Below are 25,787 nucleotides of genomic sequence, written 5' to 3' on the forward strand. Positions count from 1 at the left end.
CCCGCCGCCTTTCCCATTTTCCGGCGGGTAGTGTGCGGCTCGCTAATCTTCCCTTTTAACTCTCTCACTGATGGAGGAGCACTATATACCACGCTACCATTTAATATACTACTTCTTCGGGCTTATTTCCTTGACAGTGGGGGGATTTTCTTATAGTGCTGTGACGACAAAGCCATTTCTAGTCTCGAAATTGGAATTTATCGCCTACCAACCGAAGTATATTGGCTTGCAAAGGTTGGGGCCGGGGTTATATATATTTCCTTCCAAATGAGGCCGAACTTTTCAGAGTAAGTCACGACAAAGCCATTGCTGGTCTCAAAATTGCGAAACGAAATATTAGCTTGTGAAATTGGCGGTGTCGTGAAATCTTACCAAAATCTGAAAACCCATTTTCGTTAGATCGGAGTTATTTCCTTGCAAGTGAGGAGTCTCCTGAGAGAGTAGCTACGTAACGACAAAGCCATTTCTGGTCTCGAAATTGCAATACAGCGCCTACCAGCCGAGATGTGCTTGTTCACTTGAACGTCTAGGGAATTGCATACCAGTGTACAAAGTAGGTCGATCGAGGCCTGCGAACCTATTTTCGTTATTCGGGGTTATTTCCTTGTAAATGGGGGCTCTCCTGGGAGAGTACGTCACGACAAAGCCATTTGTGGTCTCAGATTTGCGATACGACGCCTCCCCATCGAGATATTGGCCTATAAAATTGGCAGTGGCACGTCTCGTGAAATCGCAAATCTCATATATCATTTTTGTTAATTGGGGTTATTTCCTTGCAAATGGGGGCGGTAATTGGGTAAAAAGGGGCGATGAAGCTATTTCTGACCTCTAAATTGCGATGTAACGCCTGGCCAGCGAGATATCAGCCTGCAAAAATGGGATAAACTCTACGGGGTGTGACTATACTTTTCCAAAAACGTGGTTATTTTGGATTTTTATAGATATCAGGAGCTGCGGGACACGACGAGAAAACCAGTGGTAGTGTCGCTTTTGTTCTGCGTTCAATATTAACCGAGATATCTACGATTTTGTAGAAAATGCCCAAACTTTGACGGGCTCTAGCTCCTTTATCCCGGGGCGAATCTTAATGAACTAAGTCTCATTTTGGTCATAAGATCACGAGAAAGCCATGACTGTTTTCAGAATTGGTCTAATTGCACTAGGAATGGAGTTATCATCCTGTCACAGTTCATCAAATTGTGGCTTTATTCCTCAGTGATTTTGCTCGCCCTTGGCACCCACAAGAAGCTGAAAACACGAGGATTAATTTGGTAGTCTAGGTTTTGCGATAGATCAACGGATAAGGTAGATATAAGCATTTTTCTGACAATATGTCGAAAATTTTCTCATCTTTCAGCGATTTTCAGAGCCATTTCTCGCTAATTCTCTTGTTTGTGGCACTCCCCTGGTGTAGAATGGAATGCTGAACATGATCCCGTTTAGTAGATTCCGTTTGGTTGAGTATTAAGTGAGAAATTTTAATTTTTCTTAATAAAAGGTGTTTGGGGAGGGGGGAGTTGTAAGGGGGTAATGGGGAGGGGGGTGAGGGAGTAGGCAGTAAGGGGGTAATAGGGAGGGGGGTGAAGCAAACGATGCCATAGGCTACACTGGTACGTTTTGTCATAATATATCGTTTATTTAAAAATGTTTTGTCTTTTATTTTTTTTTATTGCTGGCCAATTTACATTAACTTTATGGCGTTTGCATGCGTTTGTTTTACATTATCAAAATAGTAATACTTGATATGTATGTTGCGAGGATCAAAATGGATGAATTGTACGTTGTTTGTGATATATTAGCTTACTGATCAAAACAAATAAAAGGTACTGAAGGAAATTCAGCTAAAAATACTAGAGGAGCGCCTTGTCTTCTCCTATCTCCGTGACCAAGACCCGGACCAAGATCAAAGAAAGGGTTCGATTCTTTTTAATTCCATTTCAATTCCTTCTTTATATCACTCCTACATGTCATTTAAATCTACTTTTTCATTACTTCTCACGAGTGAAATTATAATATGCAACTAATTATCAATATTAGGAATGATGAGTGGGTGATAGATCGTCAAAATAGTGGAGAAATAGCCGATATCGGTGAGGTTACTAACGATGCTCTTTTGTTAGAGTGGGAGGCAGGCGAGCGAGGTCTATCCAATAATGTCAGATTCTTGTACTCAGCCACCTATTTTTAACAATTTCTTCCACAAAAAGCCGTCTCCTCCACCCCAATAACCGACTTAATACATAGCTTTCATTAAATTACTTAATTATTAGTGCTTCTTTGCAATAGATAAGGGCCAAAAACCGGTAAATATGGTGCACTGAGTACGATAATCTGGCAGCGCTGGGTCACTTCATTCCCTCTCAGCTGTTGGAAGTGTCATGGCCTGAACCACCTCAAAATTATCGGATTTTTAACAATTTCGGCATGGCGGACTTGTTCAAGAGCGCCTTCGGCTATCTAGGAGCCAACGGGGCGGCCTCGGACAACGATTTCGTGGGCCAGGAGGTGGAGATTAACGGCATCAAGCTGAGAATTAAGCAGTTGATTGCGGAAGGTGAAGATTTTTGTGGCCTTGTGACATTTTATTCCTTGTGACTTAATTAATTCCTTGACCTAGAGATTCGTGTGACTTCCTCTTCCTTGCTCTAGTAGAGATTCGTGTGACTTCCTCTTCCTTGCTCTAGAAATTCGTGTGACTACCTTGCTCAATAAATTCGTGTGACTACCTTCCTCAAATTCGTGTGACTTCCTTGCTCAATAAATTCGTGTGACTACCTTGCTCAATAAATTCGTGTGACTACCTTGCTCAATAAATTCGTGTGACTACCTTGCTCAATAAATTCGTGTGACTACCTTGCTCAATAAATTCGTGTGACTACCTTGCTCAATAAATTCGTGTGACTACCTTGCTCAATAAATTCGTGTGACTACCTTGCTCAATAAATTCGTGTGACTACCTTGCTCAATAAATTCGTGTGACTACCTTGCTCAATAAATTCGTGTGACTACCTTGCTCAATAAATTCGTGTGACTACCTTGCTCAATAAATTCGTGTGACTACCTTGCTCAATAAATTCGTGTGACTACCTTGCTCAATAAATTCGTGTGACTACCTTGCTCAATAAATTCGTGTGACTACCTTGCTCAATAAATTCGTGTGACTACCTTGCTCAATAAATTCGTGTGACTACCTTGCTCAATAAATTCGTGACTACCTTGCTCAATAAATTCGTGTGACTACCTTGCTCAATAAATTCGTGTGACTACCTTGCTCAATAAATTCGTGTGACTACCTTGCTCAATAAATTCGTGTGACTACCTTGCTCAATAAATTCGTGTGACTACCTTGCTCAATAAATTCGTGTGACTACCTTCCTCAAATTCGTGTGACTTCCTTGCTCAATAAATTCGTGTGACTACCTTGCTCAATAAATTCGTGTGACTTCCTTGCTCAATAAATTCGTGTGACTACCTTCCTCAAATTCGTGTGACTACCTTGCTCAATAAATTCGTGTGACTACCTTGCTCAATAAATTCGTGTGACTACCTTGCTCAATAAATTCGTGTGACTACCTTCCTCAAATTCGTGTGACTTCCTTGCTCAATAAATTCGTGTGACTACCTTGCTCAATAAATTCGTGTGACTACCTTGCTCAAATTCGTGTGACTTTCTTTTCCTTGCTCTACAAATTCGTGTGACTTCCTTGCTCTACAAATTCGTGGCCTTGTGTTACCCTGTCCCCTACCCTTTGTTTGGCCTTGTATGTCCTCTTCCTTGGTATTAAAAAGATCATTGTGTTCTTAATCATTCACATTTGTCATTTCTCTGAGTCCTCTGTGTGTCTGTAAGTTGTGGGAGGTGAGAATCTATGTCCTTTTTTCTCATCCTTGATTATTGATTATTCTGTCATTGTTCATTCATATTTACCTTTCATTTTTTTGTACTTTGCTTGTCTGTAGGTCTGTCTGTCTCCCTGGTATAAGTGTCCCTGGGTTTAAAAGCATCAATATTGCTCTCGGAATCATGTTAAATCCATCAATGTTGCAAAATACTCATGCATATCATTTTTTTCCTTGTTCCTGGTTCTCCCATTTGATCAGGCCTCATTTATGTTAGTTTCCCATTTACTTTATTCTCCTTATTGTTAACTGGAGGCAAAATACAGGAGATAGAGGAAGAGAGATGCTGGTTGCTGGAGATGAATTGGACATGCGTAAAATCTATCAATGTTGCAAATTTCTCGTGCATACCGTTTTTTTCCTTGGTCCTGGTCTCCCATATAATCAGGCCTTATTTACCTTATAGTTTCCCTCTTATACTGTATTTTCCTTATTATTAACTGGAGGCAGAGTAAGGGAGGTGAGAGGAGAAGGGATGCTGGAGATGAATTGGATGTGTGTAGAGAGAGAGAAAGAGAGGGATGGATGGAGTAAGGAAGAGTGGATTGCAGAAATTAATGCTAAGGTGTTTGTGTTTGTTTTTCAGGTGGATTTGCCTTTGTGTTTGTGGCGCAAGATGTCTCGAGTGGAAGATCATTTGCTCTCAAGGTATGTGCATAACATTAGTAGTATCATTAATATACTTACCAGCATTTTATTATTTCAAGGACTTATTTGATATATAAATACCAGATTTCCTATGGGTCCCCCAAGATCATTAGGGGAAGGGGATTAGGCCTTTTTCTTTACTTTTAGATACTTGCGTCTTCATATTATGGTTTAGGGACATGTATTTCATCCCGTAACTATAATATGGAGGCGTAATATCGTATTTTGGAGGTGCGAAGTGACTCTCCACAATTACCCAAATTTATCCTAACCTAACCATATGACACATTATCCTCTATAGCACTCACCCCCTGTACCCTGTAACCCACGATCCTCTCCCCCCTCCAGCGGCTCCTTGGGGCAGACCAGGTGGCATGCGATTCCATTAAACAGGAAATCGCCATCTCCAAGCAGCTGTCTGGCCACCCGCACATCGTGGAGTTTATTGCCGCGGCCGCCATCAGCAAAGCCCAGAGCAGGGAGAACCGCAAAGAGTTCCTCCTCCTTAGTGAGCTCTGTACAGGTGTGTGTTGATTGTGTGTGTGTGTGTGTTCATGTAGTGATTTGTTTACATTATATAAGTTCCTTGAAGTGTAAAAAATTATATTGTAACTATACATGATCTTTCTCCTCCTCTTCCTCCTTTATCTTTTCCTCCACTTCCTCCTCTTCTTTTTCCTCCTCCTTAACCTCATACTCATTCTCCTTCACCCCCTTTGTTTCTCTATCTCCTCCTCCTCCTCATCTTCTCATCTCCTTAACCTCCTCCTCCTTCCTCTACTGCCTTAATCTCCTCCTCCTTCTCCTCATCTCCTCCTGCTCCTCATCGTCCCTCACAGGTGGGTCATTAGTGGACGCCCTGAGACTGATGGAGGGCCAGACTCTGAAGGTTAGCCAGGTGGCCTCCATCATGTACCAGACCACCAAGGCTGTGCAGCACATGCAGGTATGTACCCTTGTTGTGCCTTGTCCTACCCTTGTCATATCTTGTCCTGTCCTGTCATAAGTTGTCCTACCTTTGTTCTGTCTTGTCCTACCCTCTTATATCTTGTCCTACCCTGTCATAAGTTGTCCTGCTCTCTCATACCCTGTCCTGTTTTGTCCTACCCTGTTCTGCCTTGTCCTTCCTTTGTTCTACCCTTGTTATGTATTGTCCTACCTTTGTTTTGTCTTGTCCTGCCTTTGTCCTACCCTATCATAACTTGTCCTGCCTCTGTCATACCTTGTCCCACTCTTTTCATACTTTGTTCTACCCTGCCTTTGTCCTGTCTTGTCCTACCCTGTCCTGTCTTGTCCTACCCTGTCCTACCTTTGTCCTGTATTGTCCTACCTAACCTTATTCTCTATATGGAAAATTTAGGACAATCTTACCATAGCTTAACCCTTCCCTAACTTGACCTGACCTGACCTGACCTTCCAGAGCCAGAGTCCACCCATCACCCATCGCGACCTCAAGGTGGAGAATCTCTTGATCAGTGAGTCGGGTCACATCAAGCTGTGTGACTTTGGTTCGGCGATGAGGAAGACATTTGACATTGATGTGACCTGGAGTGCACATCAAAGGGGCATGTTGGAGGATGAGGTGAGAGAGAGAGAGAGAGAGAGAGAGAGAGAGAGAGAGAGAGAGAGAGAGAGAGAGAGATAGTATTACAGTCTCGGATGACTCTCATGTGACCTGAAAACTAGAGAGAGAATATTGACCTTTCAGTGTGTGTGTGTGTTTGTTTGTTTGTTCATTCTTATCTTATTTTTGTTTTTGCAGGATTGAGTCAAACATCCATTCTTTTCTTTTTCTCTTTCTTGTGTGTGTGTGTACCATTGACATATATCTGTAGCCTCATAGTAACAATATATACTACAAATTTACACACACACACACACACACACACAATATCCCTATACCTTCACGAACCTCAATGCATTATACACCCATTTATACATACATACATCATACATATTCCTCCCTAGATGGCCCAGCACACTACGCCCATGTACCGAGCGCCTGAGATGCTGGACACGTGGAACAACTACCCCATTAACTGGCAGGCTGACGTGTGGGCGCTGGGCTGCATCCTATACTACTTGTGCTACCTCAAACACCCCTTCGAGGACTCTGCCAAGCTCAGGTAGGGATGACTGTAGTAGTAGTAGAAGGAGGAGGAGGAGGAGTTGTAGTATTTCATTTGTATTAATTTATCTCCCTTTCCCTATATTAATCTCCCTTTTGTCTATAATCTCCGTCTCCCTCTTTTCTCTCCATTCAAAACAGACCCAATAAGCCCTTCTTATATTTATTTTTCTCTCCCTTAATTAATCTCCCTCTCTCCCTTAACTAACCTCCCTCACCATTCTCTCTCTATCTCTCTCTCTCCACCCCATACAGAATCGTCAACTGGAATTTCATCATCGTAAAGACACCCATTAACTCCTCCGTATCTCTCCTGTCTCTCCCTTAAGTAATCTTCCTCTCCCTTACCTAACCTCACCCTTCTTCTCTCCCTCTCCACCCCCAACAGAATCGTCAATGGGAACTTTGTCATCCCAGCTAACGACGGGAAATATGATTGTTTCCACGAGCTGATACGAGGCATGCTGAGGGTGGACCCGGCGCAGCGCTTTAAGGTCTCGGAGGTGCTCGAACGCCTCGCTGCTATCGCCGAGACCAAGGGATTCGACATGAAGACCCCCATCACCATACCCCTGAAGAAGATTGATCTCAATGCCCCTGGTGAGTGAGGGAGAAGGAGTGGGAGAGATTATGAGTGAAAAAATAATGAGTTAGGGAAAGATAATGTGTGAGAAAGAGAGTGAGAGAAGGAGAAAGGGAATCAGGGAGGGACTGAGTGTGTGTGTGTGTGAGAGAGAGAGATATGAAGGCCCCATTACGATACCACTGAAAAAGATTGACATGAATGCCCTTGGTGAAAGAGAGAGGGGGAAAGAGAGAGAGAGAGAGAATAAGTATAGCTCTATCTGTTAGTGGACAAATTTAACCTGCCTCTCCCTTTCCCTTCCTCAAGCCTACCAGCCCGAGGTGAATGGTCGGGCAGGGGAACAGAAGCCGCCAGCCCGCCCCAGCCCACCCTCCCGCCCCAGCCCACCCGCCCGCCCGCCCTCCCGCCCGCCAGCCCCGCGGTCCCCTGTGCCCTCCCGCCCACCACCCCCGGCCCCACACCCACACCAAGGTAATTGTTATACTTTGCTTTATCTCTTATCATATGTTCTTTTTATTTCTTTTCCTATTTGTATATTGTTCTGTTTACAGGAATATCACTAGCAGGTTTTTTTTTTACTTATTTGTTGTTGTTGTTATTGTTTTTATCTACTTCCTTTACTGTAAAAAAAGAATAGTGCTATTTTATCTCCACGTCAATATCCTCAGGTGCGGGAGGGGGGCCAGGACACCCCCCACCCCCTGGAGGTGGTGGTGGAGGCGGTGGTCTGTTCTCCTCGCTCAAGGGTTACTCCGGCAGCATCTTCAAGAACCTCAAGGACACCTCCAGCAAGGTCATGCAGACGGTCAGCCAGTAAGTGTTATCAAGGCATTTTTTTTTTTTTTTCTTCTTAATCTTCTTAGTATGGTTCCTCTGATTAATATACTGCCTATGTAATTCTTTTCTAAGGTTAGGAAGGCTTAGGAATATTGTCACCTTCATAATGAAACTGCCTAAGTAATTCTTTTCTAAGGTTAGGAAGACTTAACTAATGGAATATTGTCACCTCTCTATCTATCTATATCTCCGACATCTTGCCCCCTTGCGGGAACTTCCCTCTGGGGGTGGCAGCGGCAGAAGTGTCTCCATCTTTCCCTGTTCCTCTTGTCTCATATCTGTTCCATTTTTCATCAGATTTCGTCCCTTTATCTCTCCCTCTCACTAGTTATCTCTCACATGATCACATACTCTCTCTTCATATACCAACCAACCCAGCCTTACCCAACACTCCCTCCCTCTCTCTCTCTCACTCATTGACAAGTTCATCATTCTCACAATGGTTTTCTTTTTCATGTTAGTTTGTTCCTCTTATGTCTTATATCTGAACCATTTTTCTTCATATTTCATCCAGTTATCTCACCTCCAGCCCCCTAACACACACACACTTCCTCTCTGTCTCCCCTCGACAGGTCCATTGCTCGCACCGACCTGGACCTCTCCCACATCACCTCCCGAGTGGTGGCTATGTCCTACCCTGCGGAGGGGCTCGAGTCTGCATACCGGAACCATGTGGAGGATGTCAAAGGTGAGGAGGGGATGTGTGTGTGTGTGTGTGTGTGTGTTATCTCTCTATTTTTCTAACTCACTGTCTCTTTTCTCTATTTTTCTGCCTCTTTCACTTTTTCTGTCTTCCTTTTCTTACTCATATTGCTGTCTATTCAATGGTTTTCTGTCTTTCTATTTTTATTTCTCCTACTTTTTCTGTCTTTCATTCCTCACTTTTTCCCCTTCTTCTTCTTCTGGTTGCAATAATTAATATATTTTCCAACACACACACACACACACACACACACACACACACACACACACACACACATATACACACACACCAGTCAATCTTATTATTCTTATTATGTTATGTTATCAATCTTATTCTTATTATTATCATTGGTATTATCTCACCCTCACAGCGGTCCTGGACGGGCGCTATCCAGGTCACTACGTCATCTTCAACGTGTCGGGTCGCCAGTACACAGCAGCCAAGTTCAGTGCACGGGTGGTTGAAGGGAACTGGTCAAGTCGCAAAGCCCCCACGCTGGGCGCCCTGTACAACTTGGCAGCCAGCATCTACGACTACCTGGCCAAGGACCCCAAGAACGTGGTTGTCGTGCATTGTGTGGTGAGTGGGGGATGGGTGGTTGGCGTTTGGGTTGAGGTTGAGATTGAGTTGGTTTTGGTTAGGTTAGGTTTGGTTTGGTTGGGGTAGGTTCTTGTGGCCTCAGGATGGTAGGGCATCCACCTCTGTGAATTAACTAACTTGACCTAATTTAACCTAACCATGACCTTTCCTCTTGGTCATAGGATGGCAGGGCGTCCACCTCTGAATTAAACTAGCCTGACCTAACTTAACCTAATCCATGACCTTCACTCTCGGTCGTAGGATGGCAGGGCATCCACCTCCATGCTGGTGTGTTCATTCCTGCTGCTGTGTCACGCGTTCAACAGGCCAGAACAGGCGCTCAACATGTTTGCCATAAAGCGCAGCCCCCCAGACCTGCAGCCATCACAGTTCAGGTGAGAAGGATGTCATAGGGTGATTTTTATTGTATTTTTGTGGGTTTTTTCATTCCTTATCTTTTTATTCTTCTTTTTGTTCTTCTGATTCTTCTTTTTCTTCTTCCCTCTCCTCCTCCTCCCCCTCCTCCTCTTCTTTTTCATAATAATAATACTCATGTGTAAATAAAATGACCCTTCCCATCAGGTATCTGGAGTACATCCGCGACCTGACCTCCACCACGCCCACTCTGCCACACTTCAAGCCTGTGACCCTGACCTCCCTCATCATCACACCTGTCCCCCTCTTCACCCAGCGCAGGTAAGGCCTAACGACCCGGGCTTCTTGGTTAAATGAATGAGACAGAAGCACACGTGTTTGGCTTTTGTAGGAGTTGAGGGCATTTCCAGGGGTAGTTATATGACCCTGGTGGTAGTTTGACCATTCCTCTGTACCACGAACCTAAGAAACACATATTTGACAAGGCTTTCGTAGGAGTTCTAGGCATTTTCAGGGGTAGTTTAATGACCCTGGTGGTAGTTTGACCCTTCTTCTACCACGAACCTAAGAAACACATATTTGACAAGGCTTTCATAGGAGTTCTAGGCATTTTCAGGGGTAGTTTAATGACCCTGTTGGTAGTTAGACCCTTCTTTTGTACCATGAACCTAAGAAACACATATTTGACAAGGCTTTCGTAGGAATTGAGGGCATTTCCAGGGGCAGCTTTATGACCCTGGTGGTAGTTTGACCATTCCTCTGTACCATGAACCTTAGAAAACACTCATGAGAACCCAATCAATGACCTTTTTGGCCTTTGTAAATGGTTGATGTGAGGGGAGGAAGCGTCTGACCTTACTGACCACATTTGCCTGACATTCTCTCATCTTGCTTTGTTTATATTTTCCTCAGGGACGGAGTGCAGCCTCATTAATCACTAGACACTATTTGCAGGAGTAGTATAATAGCAGACCTTTTTGTTTTCCATTTTCTCCCTTTATTTTCTATTTGTATATTTATTTATTTATTTATAGTTGCCTTTTCCCTTAAAACCATGAATGAAAAAGAAGCTTAGGTCGAATATTTGTAGCTTTTCAGTGTTCATCAGCTGTTACTATATTGATTTCTTTATATTTTTTAGTTTTATCTGATTTATTGATTTATTTATTTATATATATATACGTATGTATGATTCTCTTCCCAGGGACGGAGTGCGGCCCTACATTGAGGTGTGGCAGGGCGAGCACAAGATGTTGTCCACGCAGCAGGAATATGACAGAATGAAGCTTTACATGCCCCAGGATAACAAGGTGTGTGTGTGTGTGTGTGTGCGTACCAAGTTTTCTATTTTTTCCTTTTTTTCTCCTTGGTTATGCTTCCTACTATTCTCTCTCTCTCTCTCTCTCTCTCTCTCTCTCTCTCTCTCTCTGTTTATTAATTCCATGTGTTAAGCATCACCCAAATATCTCTACCCTTACACCCACCTGCTCATCCATCACCCATTCCCTTCACAGATCATCCTCCCCATCAACATCCATCTGGTGGGTGACGTGTGTGTCTACGTCTACCATGCCAGGCGGATGATGGGTAAAGTCATTGGGGTCAAGGTCGCCCAGCTGCAGTTTCATACGGGATTCATACCAGAGGAGGACACGTCTCTAAGATTCAGCCTGTGAGTGTGGTGGAGATGGTAGTAGTAGTAGTAGTAGTAGTAGCAGTAAGATGGAGTAGTAGTAGTAGTAGTAGCAGTGAGTGGAGGTGGTAGTAATAGTAGTAGTAGAAGTAGTAGTAGTAAGATGCAATCAGTTAAAGAAATAGAAGTAATAGTAATAGGAGGAAGAGGAGGAGAGGTTGCTAAAATGATGTTAATAGTTGTTTTAGTAACCTGAATATCTCTCTCTCTCTCTCTCTCTCTCTCTCTCTCTCTCTCATACACACACTAGGTCAGGTTAGATTAGGTTTGGTCAGGCTAGATTAGGTTTGGTCAGGCTAGATTAGGTTTGGTCAGGCTAGATTAGGTTTGGTCAGATTAGGTTAGGTCAGGTTAGATTGGGTTTGGTTAGATTAGGTTAGGTAAGGTTAGATTAGGTTAGGTTAAATTAGGTTAGGTCAGGTTAGATTAGGTTCGGTTAGATTAGGTCAGGTAAGATTAGGTTAGGTCAGGTTAGACTTAAGTTAGATTAGGTTAGATGTCTCCCTCTCTCTCTCTCACACACTCTCTCCCTCTCTCACTCTCTCTCCCTATTTCCTTTTCTCCCTCTCTCACTCTCCCTCTCCCTCCCTTCCAGACACGAGCTTGACGACATCACCGAGCCTGACCGTTACATGGACAAGTTCACCGTCACTGTCAATATCTTCGTCTCGGATGTGGACCGCACGCCCCCCCAGCCCCCGCCCTGGGTGTCCCGTCCCCCCACTGCATTCAGACCCCAACTCGCCTTTGCCACCGCCATAGAGATGGAGGAAACCAGGGAGAAGTTTGGTGGGTAGATGTCTTTTGTGTTTCATTTCATTTTTTATTTATTTGTTGTTTTATTTATTTTTTCTTCTTCCCTTCCTTTCTCTTCTCCTTCCTACCCTTCCCCTCTTTTTCTCTCTCCCTTTCCTTCCTTCCTTCCTTCCCCTTTTTTCTCTCCCTTTCCTTCCTTCCTTCCTTCCCCTCTTTTCTCTCCCTTTCCTTCCTTCCTTCTTTCCTTCCCTCTCTCCCTTCCTCCGATACTCACCCATGCCTTCCCCATCAGCCAGCGCCCACGGTTCCCCCGCTCCGCCCCGCCGAGACTCCCTGCCCCTCCCCACTGCTGGTGTCACTGCTGCCCCGACAGCCGCCAAGCAGGACTTCATGGCCAGCCTGCGATGGGATGGAAGCTCAGCACAGAACAGCCAGGTGGGCGCCGCTGGGCCTAGGGTAGCTTGCTTGTACTTAGACTAGGTTACTTATCTTCATGGTAGGTTACTTATATTTACTTAAGAGTATATTTAAGTGAGCCAAAGGGATTTTAAAGTGAGCTTAAGATACCTTACTTTAAGTTACTTACATTAGGTTACTGAGAGAGAGAGAGAGAGAGAGAGAGATCCTACAGTGGAACAATACAGACTGACAGGGATATAATTATACTTTCCTTATATCTGTTATTTATTATAATTATTATTTATTTATTTATTTATTTATTTATTTTTTTATTTTTATTTTTTTTTCAGCCCGGGTCAGGGGAGGAGGTCAAGGAGCTCATATCGGACGAGGAGGAGGAAATCGAGGTTGACCTTTCCTCTGCCGGCCGACCCCAGGAGTCAACCACGGCCCCACAGCAGAGCGAAGCTGACCTCTTGAACTGGGGGGGGCCTGGCGGAGGAGGTGGTGGGGGCGGCGGGGGAGCAGACAAGCTCACCTCCGACGTCAACCTCCTCGACATCGGTGGTGGTGGTGGTGGTGGTGGTGGAGGTGGAGGTGGTGGTATTGTGAAGGACCCCAGTAACTTTGACCTCCTTAGTGGTTTTGGTGGTGGTGGAGGTGGTGGTGGTGGTGCTGGTAATCTGTTTGACCCATTTGGTGGTGTTGGAGCCCAGCCGTCAGCCCCCCAGACCCAGACCCAGCCCCCCAGCACCCAGGATCTGTTTGGGCAGTTCTCAGTCCCCCAGCAGCCCCCAGGAAGCCCCTTCACACAGCTTGGAGGACCGGTGAGTGAGGAGGAGAAGGAAGGGAAGGGGAGGAAAAGAGCGAGAGAGAAAATATGAAGGGAAGAGGAAAAAGGGAGAAGTAAGGGAGGAGGAAGATGGGCAGGGAAAGAGGGAGAGAAAGAACAAAGGGAGGAGGGAGGAAGGGAAGGGAAGAGGGAGAGAGAAAGAAAGGTAGGGAGGAAAGGAAGGGAGAGAAAGGACAAAGGGAGGGAGAATCAGTAAGTGAGGAGGAGAGAAAGGGAGGAGGAAGAAGGGATGGGAGGGAGGGAAGAAAAAATGGAGTGTGAGCCAAAATAATAAATAAATAAATAAGTCAACCCAATATTCTTCCCCCAGGGTTTGAGTCCCATGGGTGGCGGGGGGCCTCCGATGATGGGGGGGCGGCCCATGGGGGGAGCCACCAGCCCCAGCGCCCCCACCGTGCCCCCCATGATGCGGCCCCCACAACAACAACAACAACAACAACAACAACAACAGCAGCAGCCCTCCAAGCCTGCTGACCCCTTTGCTGAGCTGAGTGAGTTTTTGTTTTTTCTTTCTTTGGGTCAGAAGGAGGGAGGGAGGGAGGAAGAAGGGGAGGGAGATAACAAAACACTACTTGGCTGAATTTCTGACCTGACCTGACCTGACCTTCCTTGCCCATCCTCAGGTAGCTTGGCAGGCATGGGCGGGTGGGGCGGCTCCAAGCCCACCACGCCCAAGGGAGGCACGCCGGCCGGGGGCACACCCTTGGGGGGCAGCACTCCCGTCGCGGGCTCCCCCCAGCACCGCCCCCAGGCACCCCCCGGCACCTGGCAGGGACATACACCAGGTGAACAGTGCCATTTTGATTTATTTTTATTATTATTATTATTATTATCATTTATATTTTATTTTATTTTATTTTTTGTAGTTAAGAATGACATCATAATTTTTCTTCCTCAGCCATTTCCTATGTGTGTGTGTGTGTGTGTTTGTGTGTGTGTGTAAGAGAGAGAGAGAGAGAGAGAGAGAGAGAAATCATGCACATTTAATCCCCATTCGGTCACTTATCTTCTTTCTTATTCTTATTATTCTATTTACTTATTTTATTTTATTTTATTCTCAGGGATGATGGGCGGACAGGTTGGCGGAGGCGCTGGCTGGCAACAACAACAGAATCATCAACAACAACAGACCCAGCAGCAGCCCCCCCCTCCCAGACCCCCGTACACCCCTCAGCCCCAGCCCCAGTTCCAGCCACCCCCCGGTAAGACCCCCACCGGCACCCCACACCACCACGTCAGCTCCCCGTCGCAGCCAAATTACGGCCGAGTCAACTTTGACGTTGCCAGTAAGTGGACGCGATATTTTCGTCAAAAGTCCGCACCGATCCGAACTGACCTGACCTGACCTGAAAATGCACAGTGATAGGTCAAGGATTATTTATCTTTTATTTTTGAAGGTTGAGCTGGAAAAAAAAAATGGCAGTTCTAGTTTTTTTTTTTTTTTTTAATGCTAAGAAGAACTATATGCTTGAAGAAACAAACAATAGAAGGCTGATTTTTTTTATATTTTTGAATGCTAACTAACTTTGCTTTTGAAAATGACATAAAATTCAGAGTTCTAGGCCTACTTTTTTGTTATGGAATGCTGCTAGAAAGAAATAATCACAATAGTAGGTCGATCTTTTTATATTTTTGAATGCCGAGCTGGAAAAGAAAAGGACAAAATTCACTGCACTAGGCCTCTATTTTTTTCATTTTTGGATGCTAAGGTAACGCTACTTTGGAAAAAAAATCTCACAAGAGGCGTAATTCCCGAGGGCAGTAAGTTATACCCACCCCAAGAGAAGCATTTGTCCGATATCTTCTCATCCTCACTCATATGCCATTGCTCATGTTCCCCCTGTTTGTATATTCTTATTATAATGTCACTGTCCTATATATTTTCATCTTCAAGTTTGTCTGCTAAAACTCCCTCTGTTTTCTTGGCAGTTCTGATATCCTCTCTTTTTCATCTCATTCTCTCACTTGGTATTGTTTTCTTCCTCCATTTTTTATTCTCCTTTTGTTTACTCTCACTCTGCATTTCCAAGTTTGTCTGCTAAAACTCCCTCTGTTTTCTATTTTTTATTCTCCTTTTGTTTACTCTCACTCTGCATTTCCAAGTTTGTCTGCTAAAACTCTCCCTCTGTTCTCCCAGCAATCTTGATAGTTTCCCTTCTTCATCTCATTCTCTCACTTGCTATCGTTTTCTTCCTCTCCGTTTTTTACTCTCCTTTTGTTTACTCTCACTGTCTCCTATTCTCCTTCAAGGGGCCTTTGTTTTGGGGTTATAGCCATATGTATTATTTATGCTCTTTCACGGATCTTAGTAATAATGATAGTGCTAATTCAACCCCTGAGAGGTCAAACGCTAATCCAAGGTCAACTTTCCGCAGACAAAAACGCGGGTCAGGGCAAAGGTCGAGTGGGCGAGGACGCGTTTGGTGACCTCCTGGGCTCACAAGGCTTCAGTTTCAGCAGTGGGAAGGATGCCGGACCGAGGACCATGGCCGAGATGAAGAAGGTGGAGCTTGCCAAAAATATGGACCCTGAGAAACTAAAGGTGAGGGGCCATTGTCTTTCCCCTCCTACTCCTAATCTTCCCTTTCTTTGTCTATTTCTTCCTCTTCTTCTTTCGTCTGATACTTCTCTTCCTCCTCCTCTTCCTCCTCCTCCTCCTAATCTTCCTTTTCTTTGTCTATCTCTTCCTCTTCTTCTGATACTCATACTTCTCCTCCTTCTCCCCTTCCTGCAGGTGATGGAGTGGACGGAGGGGAAGAAGAAGAACATCCGCGCGTTGCTGTGCTCGCTCCACGTCATCATCTGGGACGGCTGCAAGTGGAACGAATGTGGAATGCACCAACTGGTCCAGCCCAACGAAGTCAAGAAGCTGTACCGCAAGGCTTGTCTAGCGGTGCATCCCGACAAGGTGGGTGGTGATGGTGAAGATCGTGGTGGTTGTGGTGATGGTTAAGTCAGGTTAGGTTAGGTTGGGTTGGGTTAGGGTGGTTGATTGGGTTGGTGGTGATGGTGGTGATCATGGTAATATATCCCAGTCATAAGGAACCTTTTGCCATGTTTCAAGCATCAGTTTTGTCAGAGGTCACTGGAAAATCAGACTAAACTATTGGCAGTAGGCTAAGGATAATAAGGATGAGGATGAGAACATAAGAAGTCCTTCCTCATATGGCAAGTTTCTTAACCCGTCCGCTGAGATTGGCACGGATTTCGCCTTCACTGGTAGTCTGGTAACATATACTCCCAGGTCTTTCTCTACCTCTGTGGTGGATAGTGGAGTGTTTCCCATGTGGTATTGGTATGCTGGATATCCCTTCACTAGTAGCCTGGTAACATATACTCCCAGGTCTTTCTCTGCCTCTGTGGTGGATAGTGGAGTGTTTCCCATGTGGTATTGGTATGCTGGATATCCCCTCCCAAGGTGCAGAACTAAATTTTTCTTCATTGAATTGTAGCAGCCACTTTTTGATCCATTCCTGTAGCTTGGTGAGGTCTTCTTGTAGGAAATCCACAGTCCAGGGGTTAACCTGTGAATCATCTTTGTCATCCTCCTCTGTATGGATTCTAACACTTCGATACCCACTGTGTAGTAAGGTGACCAAAACTGAACCACATATTCAAGTTGAGATGATGCTGACTCACTTTACCCATCATTTTCACCCTCCCTCTCTCTCTCCCTCCACAGTGCACAGGGACGGAACATGAATCTCTCGCCAAGCTCATCTTCATGGAGCTCAATGATGCTTACTCGGAGTTTGAGAATGACCCGAGCCAACAACAGATCTTCAAGTGAACTGGGGAGAGGAGACAAGAAGAGGAGAGGAGGAGGAGAAGGAGGTAAGGGAGCTGAAAGATAGATAGATAGATGGATAGATTGGAGAAAGAAAATTAAGAAGTAAACAGTGAGAGAGAGAGAGAGAGAGAGTATTGTACAAAATCCTAAAAATAATTCTACTAACACCCTCCTCCTCCTCCTCCTCCTCCTCCTCCTCCTCCTCCTCCTCCTCCTCCTCCTTCTAACAGCCCCCAGAAGAGGTCGTGATGCTTCCTGACCCACTAGCCAAGGAGGTCAAGTCTTGGAAGGGCCCATGACCCCTCTGTGACCCTGACAGCACATAACCTTATCTCATACAACTGCTGGAAGACGCATAGCTGACCTGACCCTCACAAGACTTGCCACAGAAAGGCTTGGTGACCCGAGATAAGTTGTGTCCAGTGTGAGAGAGAGTGTGTGTGTGTCTGTCCTATATGTGTCTGTTACAAGGAGAGACTAAACGATTGCGAGGTTTAACGAGTCACATTGTCGTTTCTATTTGATGATTCTGATTATTATTATTATTATTATTTCTGTTAGTGAGTGAGTTTGTGTGTGTGTGTGTGTGTGTGTGTGTGTGTGTTAGTATGCGTGTGCAACCAACCAAGCTTCTTCTCATCTCGGCAGCAAACTTCATTTTTATCATTATTATCGTTATTTTCATTATTATGATTATTACTTTTCTGTTTCGTGTCTGCGCTTTCCTCATAGTTAATCGCATGCACCCACACACACAGCCACAGACTCCTCCACCTCCTGTCTTCTCTCTTGTTAGTGTTAAGTCTCTACATGGGTTAGTTTTGATACCAAGAGGAAGGAAACAGCACACTACACACACACACACACACACACACACACACACACACACACACACACACACACACACTCTTTTAATGGTAGTTAGGAATATAGGGGCAAAAATAATAGCATAAAAGCAACCACACACACACACACACACACTTATTAGAAGGTTAAAAAAATAAGAAGGCAATTTGAAGTGTGTTATGAAGCCCCAGTATTTACACACACACACACACACACACACACACACACACACACAAGCAAGAATATTAAAGTTTAGCTTCAAGAAAATCAAATATATATATAAAGAATAAGCTTGAAACTGCTTCCTAAATTATGCTAAAAAAAATATTTAAATTTAGCTCGAAAAAAAATTATATATATGTACAAAATAAGCTTGGAACTACTCCCTAAATGATGCTGAAAAAGAATATTAAAGTTTAGCTTGAAAAAAGATTAAATATATATAAAAAAAAAGCTTGGAACTGCTCCCTGAATGATGCAAAAAAATATATTAAAGTTTAGCTTGAGAAAAGATTAAATATATGTACAGAATAAGCATGGAACTATTCCCTGAATGACACTTCAAAAAAATATATATTAAAGTTTAGCTTCAAAATAATTAAAATATAAACATAAGCTTTGAAATGAAGGTGAAAACAAAAATAAACAATGTGCTTTTGAGGTGCAGAAAACAGTATATTAATCTCTCTCACTGTTTCTCTTTTCTCATTCAAACTAAAAAAACAAAACAAAACCATAAACAGAATAAGCTTATAAGGTGCCTTAAACAGCATAGCCCTCCCTCCTGATCTTCTTCTTCAAGGTGTCAGTTCAGGATTAATACAGTTGCTAAGAGTCGTGGTAAACAGTGCTATCTATTTCTCTCTTGGGCGGTGCTTCTGCCAGGCTTGCGATGAAAGTCCATACTAGTATTTTGAAACATAACTGGTGCCTCATTTTGCCTGTTTGAAAAGCCTCTCGTAGAAGCTCTCGAGGTAGCTGTGTGTAGGGTTAGGTTGCTTTGGTCAGGTCAGGTCAGGTCAGTAATGCAAATAGTAATGGTTGTTTGGGAGAATGAGAGAGAAGCTGGAGTCTGTTAGGAGATGTATATGTCAGCTCTCAAGGTAGCTGTGTGGAGGGCATCACATTATGTAGGTTAGGTTGGTTAGGTGAGGTCAGTAATGCATTTTAGGAAGAGAAAGAGGCTTGAGCAGTGCTGTGAGTCTGTTAGGGAATACATATGTTAGCTCTCATAGTAATGGTGAATAGGGCATCTTATAACTTAGGAGAGGATGGTTAGATAAGGCCAGTGCAGCATTATAGGAAGAGAAGAGGCTTGAGCAATGCTGTGAGTCTGTTAGGGAATATTACTGCTGTCAACGTAACCTCCCAGGGCATCGCATAACTTAGGTGTTACTCTACTACAAGAAACTGCTGTGAAATCGTCAATAAGTCCGAGTGTTGTCGTCCGCCACAGTGCAATGCGACAGTGAGTTTTAGCTTTGTTTTTTAAGTCACTTGTGTTAGTTTTTTTATTATTGTTATTATTATTATTACTCTTATTATTATTATTTTTTTTTTTTCCGGTTCGGCCTATTACGCTGGTAGGCTTTCTCGGTGGGGCCTGATGGTCGGCCAGTGTTTATAGTGGCGCCATATTGCAGTGAGTTATTGTGGAGTCTTTCTATATTCAGGGAAGAATATATTTGACCCAGTCATGATATTTGGTTTCCAGTATTATTAATATTTGAGGCAACTTCTTATTACTATTATCACTATTATTTATTTTCGACATCTCCTAAGGTGGGCATAATTAGTAAGAAGTGATACAGGTAGATTTGGATCTGTAGTAATAGTTTTTTTATGATTTATTTGCGTCGATAGAGAAGAATTTTTGTATAGGAAAATAACAAAGTCGACAATTGAGTGAGTATGTAAAAAAATGTCATGTGTACATTCTCAGTTCGCTAACTCAATACATACATGAAAAAATTGTTGTGTGTACATTCTCAGTTCGCCAACTCTACGTACATAAAAAATAGTCATGTGTACGTTCTTAGTTAGCCAACTCAATACGTACATGAAAAAATGTTGTGTGTACATTCTCAGTTCGCCAAGTCATACGTATGTGAAAAAATCGTCGTGTGTACGTTCTCAGTTCGCTAATTCGATACGTACATAAAAAAATTGCCGTGTGCACGTTCTCAGTAGTAGTGGACCAAGTTTTTTTTTTTTTTTTTTTTTTTTTTTTAGCTTAAGTTATTTGGTTCTTTTACTTGTGAATCGTTTTTCTTTATTTGTTGTTGTTTTCTTGTTTTCCCTCTTTTTTTTCTGGCATTTCAGTTTCCATCTTCACTTCAAAATTCATACGTCCTTAAACATTTATTTATTTATTTTTGGGTTCATTTATTACATTTTTCTACTTTTTTCTATTTTTTTCTCATTTTTTCCTCTGCAAGGCCACACACACACACACACACACACACACACACACACACACACACACACACACACACACACATTTGGATCTCTCTATGTACAATATCAGGTTCAATTTCTCTCATTTTTTCAGCTTTTTGCTTAAGTTCCGTTTGAGTGTCACATTAAAATATACATGTAAATAGTAAATGGGGTGAGTTGAGTGAGCTGCTGCTAGCTAGATACAGTCACAGGTAAATAGCAATATATACACACATGCTATTTTTGTATATGGTTTTGCTAGTAGTGGAGAAACGTGAATTTTCTGCTCCTATTTACAGTACCTCATTCTGTTCCCATTTTATTTTTTTCCTGTCCAATTTTTTATTTTTTTATTTCTTGTTTCTTACTATTACTACTACTACTACTACTCTTGCTGCTAATGCTTTGTCTGTGTGTGTGTGTGTGTGTGTGTGTGTGTGTGTAAATATATGTAAAAAGATGAAAAAGTTACACGATATCGTAGTAATTGTTGTAATAGTCAGTAAAAGAAATCCATTATCGACAACTTAGAGAGAGAGAGAGAGAGAGAGAGAGAGAGAGAGTGAGTCTTCCTATCTCTCTATATATATGTATAAAAAAAAATAATAGAATAACAACTACTATTACCACTACTAGCATGTACTCCTTCAGAAACCTTCAAAAAAATTATGTATGTGTGTCTAGGAACTGTTATGTAGGTGTGTGATGCCACATATAATAATAGTCAAGCGTATTCTCCACTATTATAAACTACTAAAGTAATCTCCTATTTTGGAACGCGTCGGAGCCTCGCGTCCCCTGTTTGAAAAGCCTCTCGTAGAAATTGCCGTTGTTTTCATGGATTGTTTTGTGATGCCAGTGATAGTTTTACCTGACTTCCGCGTCTTGAACGGGAAAAACACACATGAAAACCCAGGTAATCTTCTCGGTGACCTGTTTGAAAAGCCTCTCATAGAAGTTGCTGGGGTTTTCATGGACTGTTTTATGATCCCAGTGATAGTTTTACCCGACCTCTGCGTCTTGAACGGGAAAAAACACCCCTGAAAACCCGGCTAATCTTCTCGGTGGCCTTGGGAAATAGTCGTAACGGGGGCCGATGCGTTTGGAAATATGGAGCATAGTCTGCCGATATCCTTGCATGTGTTCAATGAAAAGCCAAGGCGATTTTTAAAGGAAGGAGGAAAAGAGAGAGGAAGGGACTCGTATGGAAATATATATGACGTAACTTAGCTAGAGGGAGAGAGAAAGTGTGTGAGGGAGAGAGAGTAACCTTGCATGTGTTCAATGAGAAGCCAAGACGATTTTTAAAGGAAGGAGGAAGGAGAGAATGGGACTGGTATGGAGATATATATGATGTAACTTAGCTAGAGAGAGTGTGAGGGAGAGAGAGAGAGTATCCTTAGACAATTGGCAAAGGAATGAGAAAGAGAGAGAAGGTGGGAATGCAACTGATATATAAAGTAACTTACCTAAAGAGAGTGTATAAGGGAGAGAGGATATGATACTGTATGTTTAATGCAAAAAACTATAGTGACTTTGCCAGTGGGATTATCTAGGAAGAAGTAAAGGAAAGGACTGTTATGGAGATATATAAAGGAACTTAGCTGGAGAGAGTGTGTGGGTGAGAGAGAGTGTGTGTGTGTCTGTGCATGTCTTTATGAAGCCAAGTCGAAGGTGAAGCTTAGATATCAAAACATTCGCTAGGAAGAGGAACTGTAGAAGACTAGCCATTTAAAATACTGAGGAAGAATTACAATGAAACGTAGATAGCAATGAAGATACAATGACATAGTGTCATCCAAATATATGCTAAGTAAAGCTAGGAAGAATATTGAATCATTCCAGTTAAAAATGTCATATCATTATGGCCCATTGCTGTTTAGTTAGACCAAAGAAGACTTTTATGATAAACTAGTGCCCGGAAAGGCTTATGGATTCTGGGCTTGAAGAGAGAGTCTGCTAAGAACCGGCCATATGAAAGAAGATGTATTAGTAGTTTGTTAAGGGCCATTGCTGTTTAGTTTGGCCAAGAAAGACTTATGATAAACTAGTGCTCAGAAAGGCTTATGGATTCTGGGCTTGAAGAGAGAGTCTTCTAAGAACTGGGCATATGAAAGAAGATGTATTAGTAGTTTGTTAAGGGCCATTGCTGTTTAGTTTGGCCAAGAAAGACATGATAAACCAGTGCTCAGAAAGGCTTATGGATTCTGGGCTTGAAGAGAGAGCCTGCCAAGAACTGGACATATTAAAGACCCACCAATAAGCACTACTAAGAAAACAGGAGTAAGATAGAGACCCAGGATCAAGATAACAAGGACCATTAAGAAACATGAATAAGAGCAATATAAGCCTCCATGTTTCTTTTCAAAACAAGTTGATAAAAAGATAGTGATCATAATGACTTTGGTAATTATGATAAAGTGAGAAAGCGATTTTATTTAGTTACGTAGAAAGAAAGAAAGGAGAAAGTGTGTGAGCTAAGGGATTGGAGAGAGAGAGAGAGAGAGAGAGAGAGAGAGAGAGAGAGAGAGAATAAGCATCAAGGTGTTTTTTTTTGTTTTTTGTTTTCAAGCGAGGAAAGACTAGCAAAGAGATATGTAATAATAATAATAATAATAATAATAATAATAATAAATATGTGTTACAACCTCCTCCTCCTCCTCCTCCATTGATTTTGTGATAATATGAATAAGTTTACCCTAGTTTACCCTCTTCCCCTGACCCCCCCACCCCCCACCCCTGGTAGAAGGTGCGTTGCCCCCTGAGATGAATAATTGATGAGTTCGTAGCGAGATTTTTATTTTTTTTATTTTTTGTAGTGAGAATTTTTTTGTGTTCGCGGGCAAGTGGTAGAGCGTGCTATACATAACGGTACATACTTGTGTATACATAAAGGTACATATACATACTACACACATACTTACTGTTCATCTCCCCCCTCCTCAGTGCATATGTATACAGACTGCTGCGTTAGTATATTGTTGATAGGCCTAGATACATAGCGTTATACATACATGTGTCACGGATCGTTTGTTATAGATACATACACATATAATATATACATACACACTAATCAATACCCAGACACATCATACATACACATGCATTGATGGCAGGTAAAGCTACATACAAAGGAATACATGCAAAGTCACAAACATGCATACATACATTATACATGCATTCCATAAGTATACAGATAAGATATACATACATACATACATACTATACATGGTCAAGTGTCTGTCCATTGCTGTGAAGTTTTGAGAAGAAAAAAAAGTTATATTTGGTCCCAAGTACATACAATATATTATGTGTGTGTGTGTGTGTGTGTGTGTGTGTGGAGAGAGAGAGAGAGAGAGAGAGAGAGAGAGAGAGAGAGAGAGATTTCTGTAATATTTCTCATCCCATAAACACAAATTATTACATTATATTACCAATCCCCAATCACAGATGTATATAATATGTCAATGAAATCTCCCTATAGCAAGCTTAGTGACTATATATATATATATATATATATATATATATATATATATATATATATATATATATATATATACTTTGTACATTTATTTAGCAGAACTTAGATTAATTATACATCAAGTGTTCATTATAATTTACTGAAGTACTTGTGGATTTAAAACTAATTAGGACTTTGCCTAAAAAAATCCATCGGTCAGTCTTTCGGTAAATTACGTATATAGAAAAGTTCGCTATTGTTATTATTATTATCATTATTATTATTTATGCTCTCTTACTTACCTGTTCAAGCTCACCTGTGATCTATTAGTTAGGGATGGCTTGAGATGAAGGAAGAAAGTAGAGAAGAAGGAGGAGGAGGAAGGAAAAAACGGAGGAAATGATAGGTGTGGAGGAGGTCAGTTTAGGCGGAGTTATCTTATTCATTCTTGTGTTTAATAGATCATTGCTTTTATTGATATTACGGAGCTGAACTGACTCATAATGTTCATATTTTTATTATTATTATTATTGTTTCCTTGGAGTGTGTTCGTTTATTATTTGAGTTGGTTTTGCCTGAAGTACTTTTTCTAGTTTTGGGATGAACTTGAATAAACTTTGTATGTATTCCAAACACACACACACACACACACACACACACACACACACATCTGTACACACACACACACACCTGGCTTTGATCTCATGTCCCCTTCCAGCGCACACACACACACACACACACACACACACACACACACACACACACACACACATGCACACACACAGCTGTACATAATGTGTTCATATAGTTACAAGCTTGTATAAGTGCTACAGTACATACATCATTGTACTACAAGCCACATTCCAAAGTACTCGTTCGTTCGTACATACGTATACACGCCCGCTGCATTATGTGTATATTTTGGAATTTGAGAGGCATTCCTGTATAGCATAATTTTGTTACGATTAATATTACTACTACTACTACATGACTATTGCTTAACACCTCAGCTTCGGTATATATATATTTTTAGTATTGTTATTACTATCCATAAGGTTACTATTATTTTTTTAACTGTTCTCTCACACACACACACACACACACACACACACACACACACACACACACACACACACTTAAAGTAGCTATTATTAAACTAACTTACAAAACTATAACCATTTGTTTTTTCTCCTCTCCCTCAATTTGTTCATTTTTTTTCACTCACAAGAAGAGAAAGAAGTCTCATTATGTAGGTTATAAATTGATCAAGAGATAAATATTGTGATGCTGCTGCTGCGCTGTACTGCAAAAAAGAATGATTGTGTGTGTGAGTGTGTGTGTGTGTGTGTGTGTGTGTGTGTTGCATGTGTGGCAGAAGAAAGGAAGTAAGGCAGGAAAATATAATAAAATAAAGCCATACACTCGCACACACTTGTCTCATTCTCTTTATTATTATTGTTATTATTATTATCACTAGTATTGCCTTGTCTTGCCACTGTGGAGTAATAGATATGTGCAGAGTTCCTAAGTTATCTATTGCATCATTTTATCACAATTAGTCAAGTGAAATAATGGAGATAATGGTTAACTCTTGCATCAGGAAGGTGGACAGGCAAGGAGGTGACGTATACCACTAATGACAATGAGTTTTTGCACTTGGATGGTTAAATATATGCACAAATTCTTAAATATATGCATAAGATAATTAATATATGCACAAATTCTAAAGTCATAGTTAACAGTATTCTCAAGTATTTTGAATTGAGGTTATTATAGAAGAAAGCCGGTATCTAAT

At 42.1% G+C, this 25,787-nt stretch overlaps 1 protein-coding gene across 2 annotated transcripts; it reads left to right on the top strand.

Annotated features, from left to right (window-relative positions):
- The first annotated feature begins 2,339 nt into the window (after window positions 1–2,339).
- LOC126980595 (cyclin-G-associated kinase-like) lies at window positions 2,340–25,419 on the top strand. 2 transcript variants are annotated; one of them, XM_050830683.1, is made up of 25 exons: window positions 2,340–2,554; window positions 4,487–4,548; window positions 4,897–5,071; window positions 5,388–5,494; window positions 5,969–6,130; window positions 6,517–6,674; window positions 7,065–7,276; window positions 7,569–7,733; window positions 7,931–8,075; window positions 8,672–8,787; window positions 9,173–9,381; window positions 9,643–9,776; window positions 9,964–10,077; window positions 10,961–11,066; window positions 11,271–11,428; window positions 12,045–12,238; window positions 12,498–12,640; window positions 12,955–13,431; window positions 13,768–13,948; window positions 14,081–14,242; window positions 14,519–14,743; window positions 15,833–15,999; window positions 16,192–16,365; window positions 17,140–17,291; window positions 17,478–25,419. In XM_050830683.1, the coding sequence occupies exons 1-24, from the start codon at window positions 2,425–2,427 to the stop codon at window positions 17,245–17,247; spliced, it is 3,984 nt and encodes a 1,327-aa protein (XP_050686640.1). In that variant the 5' UTR covers window positions 2,340–2,424; the 3' UTR covers window positions 17,248–17,291; window positions 17,478–25,419. The 2 variants fall into 2 exon arrangements, with proteins under 2 accessions (XP_050686640.1, XP_050686641.1); XM_050830684.1 differs by having other exon boundaries at window positions 14,519–14,659.
- Window positions 25,420–25,787: the final 368 nt, after the last annotated feature.

The sequence above is a fragment of the Eriocheir sinensis genome, chromosome 44, assembly GCF_024679095.1.
Source record: "Eriocheir sinensis breed Jianghai 21 chromosome 44, ASM2467909v1, whole genome shotgun sequence".
In the NCBI taxonomy this organism is placed as follows: Eukaryota; Metazoa; Arthropoda; class Malacostraca; order Decapoda; family Varunidae; genus Eriocheir; species Eriocheir sinensis.